Source organism: Engraulis encrasicolus, chromosome 23 (assembly GCF_034702125.1).
Source record: "Engraulis encrasicolus isolate BLACKSEA-1 chromosome 23, IST_EnEncr_1.0, whole genome shotgun sequence".
Classification (NCBI taxonomy): Eukaryota; Metazoa; Chordata; class Actinopteri; order Clupeiformes; family Engraulidae; genus Engraulis; species Engraulis encrasicolus.
The window spans coordinates 34,135,204-34,155,764 of NC_085879.1; the positions used below are offsets into that span (position 1 = coordinate 34,135,204).

The 20,561-nt window shown below is 43.7% G+C and overlaps 1 protein-coding gene across 1 annotated transcript in view; it reads right to left on the reverse strand.

Moving 5' to 3' along the window:
• The window catches only part of tsc22d3 (TSC22 domain family, member 3), a 68,489-nt gene extending 48,142 nt beyond the window's left edge, over positions 1 to 20,347 (reverse strand). The window contains exons 1-2 of the mRNA XM_063190070.1: positions 18,694 to 20,347; positions 10,895 to 10,966 (exon numbers count right to left, since the gene is read on the reverse strand). Of these exons, the coding sequence (XP_063046140.1) occupies positions 10,895 to 10,966; positions 18,694 to 19,046 (425 nt within the window). The 5' untranslated portion in view covers positions 19,047 to 20,347. The remainder of the gene's footprint in view (positions 1 to 10,894; positions 10,967 to 18,693) is intronic.
• Between the last annotated feature and the right edge of the window lie 214 nt (positions 20,348 to 20,561).

Below are 20,561 nucleotides of genomic sequence, written 5' to 3' on the forward strand. Positions count from 1 at the left end.
TGTGTGTGTGTGTGTGTGTGTGTGTGTGTGTGTGTGTGTGTGTGTGTGTGTGTGTGTGTGTGTGTGTGTGTGTGTGTGTGTGTGTGTGTGTGTGTGTGTGTGTGTGTGTGTGTGTGTGTGTGTGTGTGTGTGTGTGTGTGTGTGTGTGTGTGTGTGCGCGTGTGTGTGAGAGAGCTTTTGTTTCTGTGTCTTGGCAGTTTTACTATACACAGGTCGCTCCACACCACCATTCTCGTCTACTGGGCAAAACATTCTTGCACTTGCTGTGTGTGTGTGTGTGTATGTGTGTGTGTGTGTGTGTGTGTGTGTGTGTGTGTGTGTGTGTGTGTGTGTGTGTGTGTGTGTGTGTGTGTGTGTGTGTGTGTGTGTGTGTGTGTGTGTGTGTGTGTGTGTGTGTGCATGGCCGCTGACAGCTTTGGCTGGGCCCAGGACAAAATCATCTGAAAGGGCCCCCCCCCCCCACTCAATATATTCAATTTAATGAGGACCCAATTATGGGCCCCCCATCCCTCTGAACCCGGGACAACTGGCCCCTTTGTCCCCTCTTGTGTGTCCGGCTTCCTTGTGTGTGTGTGTGTGTGTGTGCTGTGCGTGCGCCTGTGCATGTGCGTGCGTGCATGCGCGTGCGTGTGTCCCAATGAGAGGGACTCTTCTGCCGTCCTCAGGATTCACTATAGGCACCATTTCATATCCTGCCCGCCACTGGCCCCTTAGCACTCTTAGTACGGCCCCTAGAAGCTCACTTCACCTCACCTGCCCTTCCTCTACTGACCTCCCTCACCTCACCTCATTTCCTCTCTTTGATGCTCTCTCTCTCTCGTTCTCTCCTTTTCTCTCTGTAGGACATGTGCTATCTATCTCTATCTCTATCTCTATCTCTGTCTCTCTCGCTTTCTCTTTCTCTCTCTCTCTCAGTATCTCTCTCTCTCTCTCCCTCTCTCTGTAGGCTTATGTCTATATTTGCTCTCTCGCTCTGTCTCTCTCTCTCTCTCTCTCTCTCTCTCTCTCTCTCTCTCTCTCTCTCTCTCCCTCAGTATGTTATGCTTTCCTTTGCCTTCATCTGTGACACTGACTGCAGTGGGAACAGGCTGGACTGGTTTATTTTTTATGGCTACCGTCTCGCCGGTGGCGTGACGTGAGTGAAGGGGGTGAGGCAGACAGACAGCGGAGGCATCAGAAGGGAGTGTGTGTCTGTGTGTGTGCGCGCGTGTGTGTGTGTGTGCGTGCATGCGTGCGTGCATGCGTGCGTGCGTGTGTGTGTGTGTGTGCGGGCGTGTTTTTGTGCATGTGTGTGTGTATGTGTGCGTGCGTGTGTGTGTATGCGTGTGTGTGTGTCTGTGTGTCTGTGTCTGTGTCTGTGTCTGTGTCTGTGTCTGTGTCTGTGTGTATATGTGCATGAGTGTGTGCACGTGCACGTTTGGTGTGTATGTACACGACATCAGCGAGAGAGACTCTGTGTTGCACTGTAACACCGCACTGTGTCGCCTTTATCTCTCGCTGGCTCCGCTGGCTCTGCAGGGAGTTGGTTGGTGCGTCTAGCGAGCAGACAGACAATCTGTGCGCCAGTGCCCATTGCGTGCCACGCTCTGGCCAGGGCTCGCAAGGCCTGTGTTTGGGTTAATCATGGCCCTGAATGATCCCCCACCCCACCCTGCTCTGCCCTGCCCTGCCGGGCCGGGCCCGACACACTGTACAGACACACACAAACACACTCATAAACACAGGCAGATACATACACGCGTGTGTGTGTGTGTGTGTGTGTGTGTGTGTGTGTGTGTGTGTGTGTGTGTGTGTGTGTGTGTGTGTGTGTGTGTGTGTGTGTGTGTGCACAGAGCCATGACAAGAGATAGAGATAGTGAGAGAGAGAATGAGAGAGAGAGAGAGAGAGAGAGAGAGAGAGAGAGAGAGGGAGGGAGAGAGAGAGAGAGAAAGAGAGAGAGAGAGAGAGAGAGAGAGAGAGAGAGAGAGAGAGAGAGAGAGAGAGAGAGAGAGCAATACGTACAGACACACACACACACACACACACACACACACACACACACACACACACACACACACACACACACACACACACACACACACACACACACACACACACACACACACACACACACACACACACACACACACACACACTCTTCACTGCCCACACTAAACAGACTGCACCTCCACCACCCACCCACCCCCAAACAACATCAACTACTATACTCTATTCACATATAATAGAGACAGCCGAGCCACCATCCATTACTGAGACCCCACACAGACAGTGCCTGTCAGTACCCAGTTGTGTGTCTCTCTGTCTCCGGGGAGGAAAAAAGACCTCCTTATACCATACAACAAAAGCATGGGCTTGCATCCAGGACTTGGCAGACAGTCAAAACTCTATCCACCTAGTCAAAACAATGTGGCCATTCATACAGTCAATTAAGGAGACTGTGCATATGCCTCATACCTGTATGTGTTATGATTGTGGCAGTGGAGTTATTGTCTGCTGCGTAAACATCATATAGAAAGAGTCGTAATCAGACTATACAGTTGTGTTTGTCGCGTCTAAATGCGGAGCTTGCGTAGGAAACACAGTTTAGACTATCGCTTTATTTACATCTTGGGTTGTTTTTTTCCATTCGTATCGAAATAGCCTGTACTCACAGTTTACTGTGGATGATTTTATTTACGTTTTTGTTTCCCTAATTCATAGGCTCAAAATACTCTATTTACGCCTATGCCAGGTGGATGGATGTCGTGATAGACAGGCGGTCCAGTGTTGTGATAGCTGAGGCGGTTACCTCACTATTTTGACAAGACAGAGAGAGCAGTTTGTCTCCTTCCCAGACAGACTGGCCTATTTAGCATGTTGTATAATGTACGGGTGTGTCCGTCCGTTGAACCTTGAATGAATATAGCCTATGTGACAGAGGTGCGGCTTAAACGTATGGAGGTAATGGCCTGGCACTAACAAGACAAGACAAGTCAAATCCAGAAGGTAGCTTGAATGAATAGTGCTTATATACATATAGATTGTGAAGAATGACTCTGCATCTTTGAAGTTCTCTGAAGATTTTTTGTTTTGTTTAGATTTAATTATATAATTAAAAAGATAGATTTTCATCATTTTGAAATAATGTGGAATTTATTTAGGTGCTTCTCAATATCTTAAAGACTTCTGCCTTTGATTAGATTGGATTTTTTGGACCTGTACACATTTTTTCAAAACTCATTTCATGACCATTTTCCTCACTACCAGTGACATGTGTTTTGTGTGAATGCGGACTTGTTGACCTTGTGCTCGCACGCCACACTTTTTCAAATCTCCTCTTCACAGCACACACCAGAGACCTGTAGTGCCTATTGTTCCTTACACATCCAAAGCGCGCCTAACAACTTTTTAAAACAAATAATCAAGTTTAGCCGTGAGGCAGAATTTCTTTAACCAATTTAGCTTCTTGACACTGTAATCCTTGCTTCATAATAGTGGTGTCAACAATGATCGATTCGGCGATCCGAATCGATCCGGGGCATGGACGATCCAGATCCAGATCCGGCAAGTTCCAGAATCAATCCGGCAATTTTTTTAAGTTTCAATTACTTCCATGGATATTTCGGGAGCAAATGAATGTTAAATTAAATAAAAACACTTCAAAACATTGCAAGACTGATACAGACTGATACAGAAAACAGCCAATAAATTGTTGCTCAGTATCTGACTACTTGTATTTCCTCATCATGGCTGAACATTTGCTTTGCGTTCAGTAGAAATGTAATGCATTGCAATGCATTGTAGAATTGAATCGAATCGGATTGGATCTAATAGAATCGAATCGAATCGGATCTACTACCTCCCGAATCGTGATCGAATCGGATCGTGAGGGCAGTGCCGATCCACACCACTACTTCATAACCCTTGCTTTTCCTGTTTCAAAAAAGAGCATCAACATGGTTATATGGGTATTAACAATCTAAGTCTCTAACAACACAGCCCATATTAAGTGTGTTATATTGTAATGAGTTCATACAGAATATCTTTAATGTTTTAGCACACAGGGAATCATTCCATACTGGTGGAATGAGGTGAATGGTGGCCAAGGTTGTTCAAGGTGTGCAGTCAAATCGTCATCCCTTGGATTCAGCCTCAGCCCTTCACAAAAGCCAGTAATATCACAACCCTATCACAAGTGAGCTATGGCCTGAAAGATACAAAGTTGTGATGAGCTAGTAGAAGAGTAAAGCATTCCATTGTTGGAATGATAAGGTCTTTTTGCTTCACTTCAGACATACAGTATTTAGGCCCCTTCGGGACACTGCCTTTGTACACAGTAAAAAAAAAAAACAGTATTAATTCAACGCTTAACATATTAATATTATATTTTTTCTGTGTACGGCTGAGTTACACACAATCGGTTTCTGCCATTGCTACAGCTTGAACCCTGTAACTGTCGGCCGGGGTTGTTCAAGGTGTGCAGTCGAATCCTCATCCCCTGGATTCCGGCTCAGATCCCCTCGAAAGCCTCTGATTTCCTCCACGCTGATCCTGCAGGAGTACACTTCTCTTCCTGTTTCTCTTTTTTCCCCTCACCGTCCGCTCCTCCCTCCCTCAGTCTCCCGCCCAAAACAAAGTGGAAAAAAAAGACAACAAAAGGGGGGAAAAAAGGCAAAAACAAAAGTGCCCCGGAGTGCAGCAGTCTCGGGCCTCTGGGTTTAGTACTCTGTGACCTCCTCTGGTGCACTTTGTTTTGTTTTGTTTTGTTTTTAGTTTTTTACGCAACCTCTTGTTCTTCTCCTCCACCCACCTTGCCTAAGATCCTTTCCCCTCCGCTAAGTCATGGAGAATCCCTGCTAAGTCATCTAATCACATAATAACACATATACACACACACGCACACACAAACACACACACACACGCACGCACGCAATAACACACACACACTCACGCACGCAGGCAGGCACGCACTCACGCATGCACGCACGCACACACACACACACACACACACACACACGCATGCATGCGCGCGCACACACACACACACACACACACACACACACACACACACACACACACACACACACACACACACACACACACACACACACACACACACACACACACACACACACACACACACACACACACACACACACACACACACACACACACACACTCCACCCCAAGGTTGGCCAACCCAACCTCCTCATTCATTCTCCATTTTGTCCATTATAGTAGGGAGGTTAAGTCAGTTTTGACTTCAAGTCATGATGCAAAGGTCCCCTTTGGCATGGAAGTACCTTGGGGTCATACAAATAAATTTATCCTAAGACACAAGTGAGATCACTCTTTTTTTCGGAAATAAACACGTTTTTTCAAAATGGCCGCCAATGCATCGACAAATTCTCTATAGAGTCTATAACTTTACTTCTGTTACCGCTACGATGACAAACTTGGTGTCAAAGTATACATTTTTGGGGTCAAGGAATCCAATAAAATATGTATCAAGTAAAGAAAAACAACAGTTTATCCATAAAATGATAATTGGAGGTAAAATACGTGATTTTTTAATAAAAATATGTGTGACAAAAGCATATTGCGTTAGTACTTCAGTTAAATACATATCAAATAAGTGTTCAATTAGTGTATTGTAGAGAGTAGGACAACAACAACTATGTTCACAGTTTGAGGTAGGCATGTCATTCCCACAATAGTGATTAAAACTCATAGCTTAGCGTCAAAATGGCCGCCAATGCATCGAAAATTCCCTATAGAGTCTATAACTTTGCTTCTGTTACCGCTATGATGACAAACTTGGTGTCAAAGTATACATTTTTGGGGTCAAGGAATCCAATAAAATATGTCTCAAGTAAAGAAAAACAACAGTTTATCCATAAAATGATAATTGGAGGTAAAATATGCGATTTTTCAATTAAAAAAATGTGTGACAAAAGCATATTGCGTTCATACGTTAGTTAAATACTTATCAAATAAGTGTTCAAATAGTGTATTGTAGAGAGTAGGACAACAACAACTATGTTCACAGTTTGAGGTAGGCATGTTATACCCACAATAGTGATTAAAACTCATAGCTTAGCGTCAAAATGGCTGCCAATGCATCGAAAACTCCCTGTAGATTCTATAACTTTGCTTCTGTTATCGCTATGATGACAAACTTGGTCTCAAAGTATACATTTTTGGGGTCAAGGAAATAAAATATGTCTCAGGTAAAGAAAAAGAAAATTGGAGGTAAATAAGGACATTTCACACAAAGTAAATGATCATGTAGCCTACTTTGTCATCAGAGTGACTTTACTTATCTCTTCCTCCAAAAACTTGTTAGTGAAAGGGGCCCTATTATGCTTTTCCATGTCCACTACCCATTTACTGGGTTACACAGCATCTGTTGTATGCAAAAGCTTGATGAAAGAAAAAGAAAGAAAAAAAAACATGAAGAGCCTGACTGCCCAGTAAAAACACGGCGCATGACTGATGAGTCCACCAAACAAGACTTCACCCACATCATCATCATCATCATCATCATCATCATCACCATCATGTGAACCACCTTCTGTGGTGAGGTGGGCAACAAAAAGGAACTGAGGAGGGCTGCCACCTTTGCCTTGGATAGAAAAGTAAAAGAATGGTGTTCTGGCCCCACTTCAGGCAGTTAAGGGTGTCTTCACAACTGGTGGTATTGACAACATTGACCATAACCCTTCATCAACGACAGCAACATCAGCCCTCCATGGAACATGCATCAGCATTCAACAGCAATTTTCCTCAGACAGCCAACATCCTAGATCCAGCTAAAATGGGGAATGGGGATGTGATATCCTTGCCACTTCACTATACACAAGCAAGGATCTAGATGTGTCTCTGCCACCCGATGAGGTCTTATATGTTCCTGCCTTGAATACCAACAGTCATGATCCTCATCCAGCCTCCTGTCCTCTCATCAATGTAATTGAAGAAGGTTTCCAGTGGTAGGAGAGAGTCAGAAACATTCTTTTGAAAGAGAACCTTATAGCTGGAGAATGGATCTCATGGGCTGCACATTATGCCAGCCTTACGGAGGCTACTTCATGCCCTCCATCTCAGTCATACATGTTGCCACTGTTCACAGTCATATACAGTGTACCAGCCCCACAATTGCTTGGCATGCAATGAAAGTCCTTAGAGTGATGGTTCGGAGAAGATTCACCCTAATGCCATTTGAACCGTGACAGCCATCTAGTAGTCCACCCGAAGTGTTTTCTGCCTTAGGCTTACATCAACAGAGTTACCGGGTTATTCAATGTTTATTCCGGATAGCTTGTCACAAGCGCACATGGATCCCGGACATTATCTCCAAACTTACCCCACAAAAATCACATCACGACACCAAACTTCTACAGTAGTACAATATGGTCTGTGCCCACAAAACGAAGCATTTGGAAATTTGTAAATAGTCCAGAAATGTATTATTATCAACACAAGCCGAACAGCTTTTCTGCTGCTAAAACTGCGCCGGCGTTACTTGCGTCATCTGAGACTAGCCCGTAAAAGTCATCAACGAAGCTCATAATAATGCACAATGAAAAGCGAAATCAGCATCAGTATTGATAATGAAAATCCTTGTCTAATTGATAGTAGGTAACATTTGAAATATATTTTAACGTTACTTTAATCCCTCTTCTTCCACAAAAGAAAAGACTGATCACATGTCACCAAGCAGTGATGCACTCCATCAGCACCTCCTGATAGTAGCTTTTCAGGTAAAGCAATTTTGCATAGGGACATAATATAACTGTGCCTTACAATATTGGAGGGCATTTGTGTCACGAATCATGTTTCTCTTTAGAGTGGACATGTATGGGGCAATAGACTTGCCAAACACCATGCAGCAGTCTCACCATCTCTTTGGGGATGGCAGCAAGATTCCGCAGATGCTCCACCAACACCTGTCTACACTACAGCTGCCACTATTTCTAAGGACTTGCCAGAACTTGCCAGAACATTAGCAAGTGTAAAACTAATTGTAAAGCACCTTGCAATTGCTTCATGCAGAAGCTGCCTTGCATGTCTCTCTGTGGATGCCATGGTTCATGTTCCCATAGTGCTGTAATGTCTAAATAGAAAGTGTTAGTAATGCATTTACACTGAGCTATGAGTTTTAATCACTCTTGTAGGTATGACATGCCTACTTCAATCTGTGAACATAGTTGTTGTTGTCCTACTATTCTCTACAATACACTAATTGGACACTTATTTCATATGTACTTAATTATTAGTAATGTATGAACGCAATATGCTTTTGTCACACATTTTTTAAATGTAAAATATTGCATATTTTACCTCCAATTATCCTTTTATGGGTAAACTGTTGTATTTCTTTACCTGATACATATTTTATTGAATTCCTTGACCCCAAAAATGTATACTTTGAGACCAAGTTTGTCATCATAGTGATAACAAGCAAAGTTATAGACTCTATAGGGAATTTCCGATGCATTGGCGGCCATTTTGACGCTAAGCTATGAGTTTTAATCACTATTGTTGGTATGGCATGCCTACCTCAAACTGTGAACATAGTTGTTGTTGTCCTACTCTCTACAATACACTATTTGAACACTTATTTGATAAGTATTTAACTAACGTATGAACGCAATATGCTTTTGGCACACATTTTTTTAATTTAAAAAATCGCATATTTTACCTCCAATTATCATTTTATGGGTAAACTGTTGTTTTTCTTTACTTGAGACATATTTTATTGAATTCCTTGACCCCAAAAATGTATACTTTGACACCAAGTTTGTCATCATAGCGGTAACAGAAGCAAAGTTATAGACTCTATAGGGAATTTTCGATGCATTGGCAGCCATTTTGACGCTAAGCTATGAGTTTTAATCACTATTGTTGGTATGGCATGCCTACCTCAAACTGTGAACATAGTTGTTGTTGTCCTACTCTCTACAATACACTATTTGAACACTTATTTGATAAGTATTTAACTAACGTATGAACGCAATATGCTTTTGGCACACATTTTTTTAATTTAAAAAATCGCATATTTTACCTCCAATTATCATTTTATGGATAAACTGTTGTTTTTCTTTACTTGAGACATATTTTATTGGATTCCTTGACCCCAAAAATGTATACTTTGACACCAAGTTTGTCATCATAGCGGTAACAGAAGCAAAGTTATAGACTCTATAGAGAATTTTTCGAAGCATTGGCGGCCATTTTGAAAAAACGTGTTTATTTCCGAAAAAAAGAGTGATCTCACTTGTGTCTTAGGATAAATTTGTTTGTATGACCCTAAGGTACTTCCATGCCAAAGGGGACCTTTGCATCATGACTTGAAGTCAAAGGCCCTTTTTTTGTCTTAACCTCTCTACTATATAGTACAGTAGACCTCAGTCAGGTTATTGCCCAGGGACAGCGTGAACGCTGGTTACAGTAAACCACCCTGCAGCCAAACCATAAAGGAATAATTAAGGCCATATATCTTTTACTCTGCGGTACCCTCTGTTTGACTTGGAGGGACCGTGCAGATGACTTCAGTTATGAAACGGGCCAAATCTGTACCAGCTGTCTCTGTATAGCGTGCGAGCGGCGCATATATTCTTGTACGGTACACACTGTTGTGTTCTCCGCCTTTTAAAAAAAATCAGAGTGATCTTGTCCATCATTTCTCTTCAGAGAACAATAGACTGACAAGGGGCTATAGAAGAGAGCCATTAGGAATTCTTCCTTAGCGCAAGAATCAAAGCTGCGTCTTTGGCATGCGATCGATGCATATAGAGACTGTGTATCTTCCACTTGAAACACTTCTCTGAAGGATCTTACCCATCATACTGTATTATTCCTTTTGAGTGGATGGCCGATCGACAGTGAGCATCAGTAAACACATTTCATACATTCCATATTATAAGAGCTTTTCTTGTAGCATGTGAACCATGTATATATGGCCTGTATAACTACCACTTGTAACATTTATTTGAATGATCTTATACATCATATTCTATTTTTTCATTTTGAGTGAATGATAGATTGACAGAATGCTTCAGTAAACATACTTTATGTAATCTTGTGTGTCAGAGTACTGTGTGCATAAATAGACTGTATATCTTCCTCTTGAAACATTTCTCTGAATAATTTTATCCATCAGTTTTCTTTTTCCAGTGAGCGACAGATTGACAACGATCTACAGTAAACACATTTTATGTACAGCATTCAATCCTTATTGTGAGTATCAACAGTTGTGGCTGTCATTTTTTTCCAGAATGGTCTTTTCCATCATACAGTACTTTCCCTTTTCAGGGAGTGACATGTTGACAGACAAGCTACAGTAAACAGATTTTTATGTATTCAGTCCTAACTGCAAAGTGCCAGAGAGTGGGTCTTTACGTTTTTTTTTTTGTTTTTTTTAGAGAGAGACTCTGCCTGGGACATTCTGTGCTTAGAGCCTTCATGTGTTAGACATCAATTTTATTATGACCCTGCACCGAGTCTTTCCACCCTTCACATTTCACATGTTTTTTTTATGTCTGGAGCGGCTTTTATAAGTACAGGCTGTCGCTGTATATTCCGCATGTCTCTATCACGGAGGAGCGGCACGTCGTGCCATATCTGCGGATGTGTGATTTTGCATGCATGCATTTCAGGGCAACTGTGTGATGCCATTTTTAACGTGTTGATGTGTACGTGCCTGTATGCATGGATGAGTGGTATAGGCTAGAGAAACGTGTGTGTGTGTGTGTGTGTGTGTGTGTGTGTGTGTGTGTGTGTGTGTGTGTGTGTGTGTGTGTGTGTGTCTGTGTGTGTGTGTGTGTGTGTGTGTCTTTGTGTGTGTGTGTGTGTGTGTGTGTGTGTGTGCGTACGTGTGTTTGTGTGTGTGTGTGTGTGTATGTGTACACCTACATCTCAGCACGTGTCCCTGCGTCTGTGTCCCCTTGTGACGTGTGACGGAGGCCATTCCTGCGTGTCTCGCTGCTGCAAAAGAGAGAGAGAGAGAGAGAGAGAGAGAGAGAGAGAGAGAGAGGGAGAGAAAGAGAGAGAGAAACATTAAGGTATTTTTAAGCGCCTGGAAAAACGGCCTTCCGCGCTGCCAAGAAAACGTGCACGTTCGGAGGAAGAGAACAAAGTGTTCTGGCCATCAGTTTTTGTTTGTCGGGCAAACAGCTCGCCAGGCACTCAGGCTCAGAGCAAAGTGGAGCAGTGCAGTGCCGGGTCATTTCGTGCAAGGCTGTGCGGCCGGGTGGTGGCCTTGTATACCTGATGGGCCAATGCCAATGGAGAGGGCCCAGAGAGGAGAGGAGAAGAAAGGAGAGGAGAGGAGAGGAGAGGAGAGGAGAGGAGAGAGACCATAGGAGAGGAGAGAAGAGAAGAGAAGAGAAGAGAAGAGAAGAGAAGAGAAGAGAAGAGAAGAGAAGAGAAGAGAAGAGAAGAGAAGAGAAGAGAAGAGAAGAGAAGAGAAGAGAAGAGAGGAGAGGAGAGGAGAGGAGAGGAGAGGAGAGGAGAGGAGGAGAGAGGCCTTTTTCACCTTTTTGTTCAGCCACCAGTCAAAATTCACCCGTGTTGTTAATCACATTGGTGATTAAGAAAAATAATGTACTGTCCCACTTCTTCTGCCCTGTAGCCGAGTGTCAGATATGCAAACCAAATACTCGATTGGAAACCTCTTTGGATTAGGGCTAGATAGGCCAATCCAAATTGTTATGATAAATATTTTTTAAGTCTAGATACATGACAAAAAAAGACACTATTAAATTAAATGATACCAGGGAAGACCAACCCATGCAAAACATTCACACGTCTTGCAAAATGGCTTTTTTCGGGAAATCAGTAATTTGACAAAAGTAACATTTTGAAAGGAATTACTCCAAAATATGTATGTAGGGTGTGTGTGTGTGTGTGTGTGTGCTTGCGTGCGTGCGTGCGTGCATGTGTCTGTCTGTGTGTCTGTCTGTGTATCTATGCCTGCGCCAGTGCTTGTGTGTGTATATGAGCGGTTGTACAGTATAATGTTTGTGACAAGTTGTTTTTTTTACCATTCTTAATGCCATATTTAAAGACTTTACGAATCCTATTTTTGTAAACAAGCTGCAGTGGCAGCAGGCACAACTGTATACTTAAAGACTGTTGATGCCGTACTCAGTGCAAAGTCAGCACTTCAGACAAAGTCAGCACAGAGTGAGCTAACAGAAGCTGCTTTGGGTGGAATCCTTAAGGCCTGTATTTTATTTTTTTATTTTTCACCACTGCTGCCTGCTTGCTCAAGCCCACTTGTTTTCATTCTTGCAGGTTGAGTAAGCGTCTGTATTTTAGCCACACAGAGGCCACAGAGGTCTTCCCTCTTGTGTGTGTGTGTTTGTGTGTGTGTGTGTGTGTGTGTGTGTGTGTGTGTGTGTGTGTGTGTGTGTGTGTGTGTGTGTGTGTGTGTGTGTGTGTGTGTGTGTGTGTGTGTGTGTGTGTGTGTGTGTGTGTGTGTGTGTGTGTGTGTGTGTGTGTGTGTGTGTGTGTCTGACCGCAGCAGTGTTCCCTTGGCCTGAGAGCTGAAGTGAACTGGTTTGGTCCTGCCAACATTTCAGTAAGTCCCAGCTTTGTTTTTTATTAAACAGACACACCTACTTTATCACAGGGATATCAAATACAGTGTCCAAGCCCCCCGGGCCTTCTGCACAAATATCACAGGGCCACTGTCAGGACAGAAACGGGGACAAGGATATTTATCAAGCTGAAAGCGGTGAAAGAGAGAGGGACAGAGAGACTGAGAGAGAGAGAGAGAGAGAGAGAGAGAGAGAGAGAGAGAGACAGAGAGAGAGAGAGAGAGATGTTTGCTTTGGTCGTCGATGTTTAAAAAGCGGCAGAGTTACGTAAGGTAAAATGGAAGTAGGAAAAAACAGATCATCCTTCAGCATCTGCAAACGTCCTTGCTAGTCTCCACAGGCAGTGGTGCCAAGGAAACGCAGTCTCCATTCCTCCAATCCTGTGATTAAAGCAACATTAACCAAAAAATCCTCTTCTGTATAGCATTAAGTGGAATGCTTGCAAACTTGCTCCTTTTCTTGTCTCATTCATTCACTTCAAGTGAACTTTTTCAGGCTTGTGCTTTTCATTAAACATTATGTTTGTCCGGTTTTGGACGCACTTTCTGCTACCTCTTCAGTTTAGACTACACAGTATAAGCCAACAGGCCGGAAACTCTGGCCTTGAAAACAAAACATTTTCTAACGTTTATAAATTATTGGTAGCAGGCCTAATGGGCCTTTTTCGTTAAGACCGGACTGCTGAAGCTTGTTCCTGCATCTCTCGTTCCAGCTATAGAACCATGGCCTGCAACTCCAAACCGAATTAGTGCAATTAGATAGCCTATTCAGAAGTTTACTGCCATCCTGTTGCAAGTTGATGAAATACTGAAGTTTTGGAAGTTTTGTACTGTAGCAAGTTTTGTACATATTTTAACTTCCAAATAAATGTAGAGTCGTAGACGCTGCATTCCAGAAACCTACTGCAAGTGGTCATTTCATAACCCAGCAGTAGAGATGAAGGAGTGTTAAGCGTCGCTTTAAGGCAGCGAGGACAGAGCTTTCTTTCAGCTGTCAAATAGGATGGACGTGCCAGGCGTGAGGTCCTGGGTACAGTCGTTACTCAATCAATCCCAGGGTTCAGAAGCAGTTTCCACTCCATTGCAAGTTGATGAGCATCTGAAATGCTCAATTTCAACATCTTATTCTCACTTTCAGAGCATCATTACATCTTTCAAACTTTTGAAAAATAATTAGTGTTGCTGAAACATTTCAAGCTCAACTTTGCATTTCAGTTTTCGAAACATTGTTTCAAAAAAGCAAAAACTGCCTGGTGTGTACTGTACTTCCACAAGAGAAAGACAACACTTTCTTTCAGAGCTGTCAAATCTAGACATCACTGCAGACTTGAAGTGCTGCGGGTTGGTACGGTAGTTAATCAATCAAGGTCAGGGTCCTCTCTGCCTAACATTCGGATTGACTGATAAACAGAGATTGCTGGCACTCTCTCCACGTATCATCAATATGTTGTACCCAGAGGTATTTATGACCCCAGATTAATGATGGCTCAGACTGAGGACCTTCCAGCTCGCCAATGTCCAAAAGGGCAGGCATCATGATAAGACGGATTACACATTAACCCGGCGCAAGACTCTTTAGGTAGATATTATCTATGCATCTCCAACTGCCCTTGCAGAGTGACTTCAGCGTCTTGGGGACGTACGTAGGCTATACATAGGCAAAGCACGCAAACAACCCACGAATCATTGTTTGTTATCAGAGGTTTACTACTTACAGAAGAAGACAACATCAGATAGTAAGATAACGAGAAATGATTCCATGGCAATGGCAATAAATGAGCCTGCCAAAAAAACGCAACCTTCACCTATTTTTTTTAGGCTACCGATCAATATTTACCTGTGTTATCAGATTGGTGATTAAAAAAAAGATTGCAATGTACTCATTACTTTCGTGCTGGGTACACATAACCTTTCCCCTAAGCCAGAAGGAAATTAGCTGTGTTTACATTCATTGGGTTTACTGTAATCAAGTCAGCTGACTCCGTGGGTTAATTTTGTGAAGACGCAGTAAGTTTTGCCGTGTAGAGAGTAGACCTAGTACCAACACTTTGAGGGTTGAATCTGACTCTTGTAGCCTCTTACTGCAATTGGGATCGCCGGCGGGCCTATTTACTATTTGCTGGAAATACATCATAAGCAATATTGCTATGACATCACAGAGATGCTTAAGTAACAGATTAAGACAGCCATTACAATTTTGGTGACAGAAAGGTTATAACATACCGTAGGCTCTGCACAAAGCGGTGCCGCATTAACTCTGCAAAAATGTACTGTGCGTGTACCGTATATATTGCGGTAAGAGGTCAGTGCCAGTGGGTACGGTAGGCCTGTTTCTTTTTACAGCAGAGGTTAAAACAGCAACTCTACTGTTTACAGCACAATGATGTCACTTCTCGCTCTTCAGTAAAAGTGAGACAGAAAATGCTTTCTTTACAGCATCCTTATCAGATATGTATAGCATTACGTTGCCTGACTGGCAAGTCCACAGTGAACTTTCAACCCAAATGTGTGCGTCGCTGACATAATGACACGTATAGGAAAGCTATGCCTAACTTTACAGTCAGCGTTTGCTGTTCCTTATCAGTTGCTATGTGGAACAGTAGCCTAAGCATACACTGATTTTAAAACATGGAACTGTTGGTACTACATGTATTAAATGTATGCCACTGACGAAGGCAAGCCACCATCTTCTGTACATGATTCAGTAAGCAACATTTGCCATTGGCCATTTTCAATGTAGTTCAGTAGCCTAACCTTACACAGTTTTTTAAAACAGGAAACTGCTGTAGCTGTCACAATTTTTCTGTCACAAACAGAATGCCTAACCTACCATTTGCAGTATATGATACAGTCTGCAACGTTTGCCATAATTTGATGTGCTGTTGCTATGTCATATAGTAGCGTTTAAACAGATTTTTAAAACAGGGAACTGCTCTAACTAGAACACATTTCCTGTGCGGAGGGAATGTGTTTACTAACTTTTCACCCAAAGCCCCTAAAAGATTATCAACATGGACAAACCCTTTCCTGTTATGCTGTCTGTCAGCAAGCGAAATTAATGAGGTTGATAGCACTTTGTGCTGAACTCCTTGACATTGAGGGGCGAAACAAGTGCTTATTAAGCTTAACTCCTCACTCGTGTGTGTGTGTGTGTGTGTGTGTGTGTGCGTGTGCGTGTGCGTGTGCGTGTGCGTGTGCGTGTGCGCGTGTGCGTGTGTGTGTGTGTGTGTGTGTGTGTGTGTGTGTGTGTGTGTGTGTGTGTGTGTGTGTGTGTGTGTGTGTGTGTGTGTGTGTGTGTGTGTGTTAGGTAACTCATGCCAACAGAACTGCCTCTAGCTCTACCTCTGCCTTGTGTGTATGACATTTTAATCCTTGTGAACAACAAGTCGGACTATTTCACACCCGTCTTAATTTGACATTTAATCTATTGTGGGTTTAGTTTGAATAAAGTCTCATGGATTACAGGAAGGTCTTGTATAGTGAAAAGGGGGACTGTATCTACCCCTTAAACTTATAAAGGTACAAAAAGTAAATAGTACTTATATCAATACTTTTCTAGAAAGTAAATACAGTTAGTAAAAATAATTAAGAAATAGGCCTACATCTATACAGCTTAGACGTATTACTTATTGCACCACAGTGTTGTGCAGATCATTAAACTTCTCTGTCAATAATGAATGAATTGAAACATGTGAGCAATAATAATAATGGGCAGCCTCTGTTCCTAGCTTTTATCAAAAAGCAGTGATGCAGTGTAAAAAAAACACATGCCTGAGAGGTCGTTTCAGTTCCAGGTCATTAATGGGTGTTTATGGTCGTCTATTTAAGAATCACTCACACGACCTCTGAACATAAACAATGGCAGCAGGACCTTTCTGCATTCTACATTCCGCATTCTTAAGTACACTTGTAACATGAGTCAGTATTTTACTGTAAGTCGACAAAGTTCTAAACACAAGCAACGATTATCGTAGGAATTCAATATGGTTTTGCCCTCTATTATATAACTCAGTCTTAGGGGTTGACATTTCTTTACAGCTGCAATGTGGCATGAGCGTGACTGATTTGTCGTCTCACCTTGTACATAATTACGCCTCCAAATCCCATTGTTGCCAGATTTAAGAGAAGAATCCAAGACCAACACCTTAGTTTCTTCCTATCAGGGTATGTAGTTCATTTTGCGGTGTTAATTTACCACCTAGCTGGATATAATCCTCTTCTAGTGGGTTATAGCTCTCAAAATGTTAAATTAACACTGCAAACAGCCTTCTCTGGATGTGGAGTTTTGTGCAAAAGCAAAACATTACCAAAGAGCCTGCTCATGAACTTCAGAGTTTTTAGTCTTTTTGAGCCTACTGTTGCGGATAGAAAGCTTTAATATTACAGAATACAGGGATTACATCATGGACATCAAGGCGACGCATTTCTGTCGCATACAACCTTCTTCACGGCTATTAGCGTATTAGCGGAAGGCATCGGTTTGATGTGTATAAATAAAGGACTTTTAACGGACTTCAGAATGCCTCGGACACTCTCTCTTCACCTCAAGTTTGCCATTTTAGATACCGATGAGCACCTGAAAATTTGTATTACCCCACAGACACAACGTATTCTCTCTCTCTCTCTCTCTCTCTCTCTCTCTCTCTCTCTCTCTCTCTCTCTCTCTCTCTCTCTCTCTCTCGCTCTCTCTGTCTCTGTCTCTCTCGCCGCTGAGGAGTTTTGAGTTCTAGTATGAAGTTCCCCGGAAAAGCTTGCACTTGTAGAGGTGGTTAAGGTTGAAGTTGAAGTTGAGGGCAAGACAAAAAAAAAAGGCATACACGTGACATACGTCTGAGAAGATTCTCATTCATTCAGTTCATGGTATAGTCAAAAGAGCAAAGTTGAAATTGAAGTTGAAGCTCCTCAAAGAATTTGCTCTTTTGATCACTCACTCACACACACACACACACACACGCACACGCACACGCACACACACACACACACACACACACACACACACACACGCACACACACACACACACACACACACACACACACACACACACACACACACACACACACACACACACACACACACACACACACAAGCTTCAAGCTCCACAAAGATGTCTTCATAAATAAAGTAGAAATAACCTTTTCACTATTCAGTACACATGTAGCCTTAAGTGCTGTTGCGTAGCCTCTTACTGCAGATGGAGCTGCTGGCGGCCCTTTTCACTATTTGCTGAAAATACTCAACTACATCATAACAACATTAGTATGACAGTACGGAGAGCCTTAAGTGACAGATTAAGACATAGTCATTACAATTTTGGTAACAGTAAGGTTATGACATAGGCTTTGCGCTAAGAGGTTAAAAAACAGACAGAGAGAGAGAGAGAGAGAGAGAGAGAGAGAGAGAGAGAGAGAGAGAGAGAGACATACAGAGAGAGAGAGAGAGAGAGAGAGAGAGAGACAGACAGACAGACAGACAGACAGACAGACAGACAGACAGACACAGACAGACAGACACAGGCAGACAGACAGACAGACATTGGCACAAATGCAGTAGATTCTGTTGATTTAGTATTACTTAACTTAATTTCTTACTTAACTACTTGGTCCTGTCAGCACTTCAATGTCTGTCCTGTTAATGTCAGTCCTGTGTATGTCTACGTCTTTGAATGGGATAGAGAGAAACATAATTTCAATTTCTTGTACAGTATGACCTATGCATATGAAGAAACTGAAACTGTTGCTGTTTGTGTATGTCTATGTCTTTGAATGGGATAGAGAGAAATGCAATTCCAATGTCTTGTATGACCTATATGCATATGAAGAAACTGACAATAACGCAGACTTGACTTGTGGAAAAAGAGCAGGATGTAGAGCATGGTCTGGCTGATGTTGCTGTTTCAGATCCCTGTCCCATCTCTCTCTCCCACTCATTTCCTGTCACCATCTTTGACTCTCCTGTCTAAATAAAGCCCTAAAAGCATAAAACAACTATTGTCAGCTGCAGTATCCTTCTCAACGCCCCCTAAGGGGCTCTCTAACGACCCCCCCTGGGGAACACTGGTGCCCCCTTTGAGAAACACAATACTGTAAAAAACGTAATGAGGTGTGAGCTTACCCGTGGAAGAAGAGCAGGATGGAGAGCATGGTCTGGTCGATGTTGCTGTTGCAGATGCCCTCGTTGAGCAGGTAGCAGGGGTCACGCACTACCGACTCCAGCGAGTCCTGGCGCATGATCATGTTGTTCAGCTTGTCCGTGTTCAGGTTGTCCTGGAAGACCAGCTGCTCGCGCAGCTGCCTGAAGTGGTTGTTGAAGGTGGGGCTGCCCAGGCCGCCCAGCCGGGGGCTCTCGGGCAGGTACCCGTTGGCCAGGTCCAGGCAGCAGCTGCAGCAGTCCAGGCCGATGGGCGAGCGGCAGTCCTCCTCGCTCGTCGTCGACATGGTCGATGACAATGACGGACGGAAACTCATGATGAATGCAGTACACAGTACACAGTACACACACACACGTGGATAGATGGATGGATGAAGTTCTGCCCAGAGAAGGAAGGGTACGAAGTAGGCCGAAATGTTCTGATGCTGATTCAGGTGGGTGACGGAGAATCACGAATGCTGTACACACATACGAATGAATGAACACACCCAAAGTTCTACCCAGAGAAGGAAGGGTATGAAGTAGACGTTCTTCTACCGGTTCTGGTGGGAGACGGTGGAAAGTCACAAATACACACGCACGAGTGAATGAACACACCCAAAAGTCTAAACCTGAGAAAGAAGGGTGCGTGCGGAGCAGGTGTGCTGCTTGCTGGTGCTGCTGATTGGTCGTTGCCGATGGACGCTCACAAACACACACACGTGAATGAACACGCCCAAAGTCTACCTGAGCAGGAGGAAAGGTGCAGAGCAAGCTGTAGCCTACGTCTTCTGGTGGTGCCGGCGGTTGGTATTGGCAATGGACACTCGCAAACACACACACGGTAAAAAACACACCCGAAGGCTACCTGAGAAGGAAGGTGTGCTGCAAACGCTGCCAGCTGGTTGGTTGGTTGGTTTGGTCGATCGTCTGTGGTTGGTAATTATCCAGTGGCTGCAGTAATGGTGGTCAGGCCTCGGGGCTAATCTCTGTGTGCTGGCTTGGCCTCCTTCCGAACTTCACGGCAGCAGAAGAGTAGCACCCCAGAGAGGGAAGACGAGATGTGGCGAGAAGCTGCGTACTGCTTCCCCCCGCGGTGAATGGCGTCTGTCCAGGTGCTGCTGAGACAGAAAAGGAAGCCCTGCAGCTGCCTCTCTCTCTCTCTCTATTTCTCTCTCTCCGATTCTCTCCGCCTCTCTCGTTCTTTCTCTCTCTCTCTGCTTACACTGGCTTGAAGAATCAGAGTCAGCCGCTGAAGTTGGCGCTCACTCCCTTGTTGCCACGCCGCCGGGTGTTTTCAGTCGCCGTCTGTGTGTGTGTGTGCGTGTGTGTGCGTGTGTGTGAGTGTTTGTATCAGAGCACAGGCACCACAGCACAGCAGGAGCAAACTGTCACGGCAGCACAACTGATTCAGCGCAGAGAGCGAGAACTTGAAAGCAAAACAAGAACGTGCCTACAACTCTCTCTCTCTCTTTCTCTAACTCTATCTCTATCTCTCTCTCTTTCTTTATCTATGTCGCCCTCCCCCTCTTTCTATATATCTCACTCTCGCTCTCTCCCTTTATCTCTCTCTCTCTCTGTCTCTCTATCTCTCTCCTGCCCTTCTGTTTTTTAATCCCTCTCTCTTTCTCTCTATCTCTCTCTCTCTGTCTTGTGCACTTCTTTTTCCCCCCACTGTGTCCTGTGCGTGCATAGAGCAAGCCACGGCACCACAGCAGACAGGGAGGGGTGCAGGCAGGCAGGCAGGAGGGCAGGAGGGGAGGGGAAAAGCCTTGGGATTGGTATAAGAGGCTCTGCCCAGTTCTCACAGCACGGGCCCTCCTCCTCTTCCCTCTTCTTTCTCTTTTTATTCA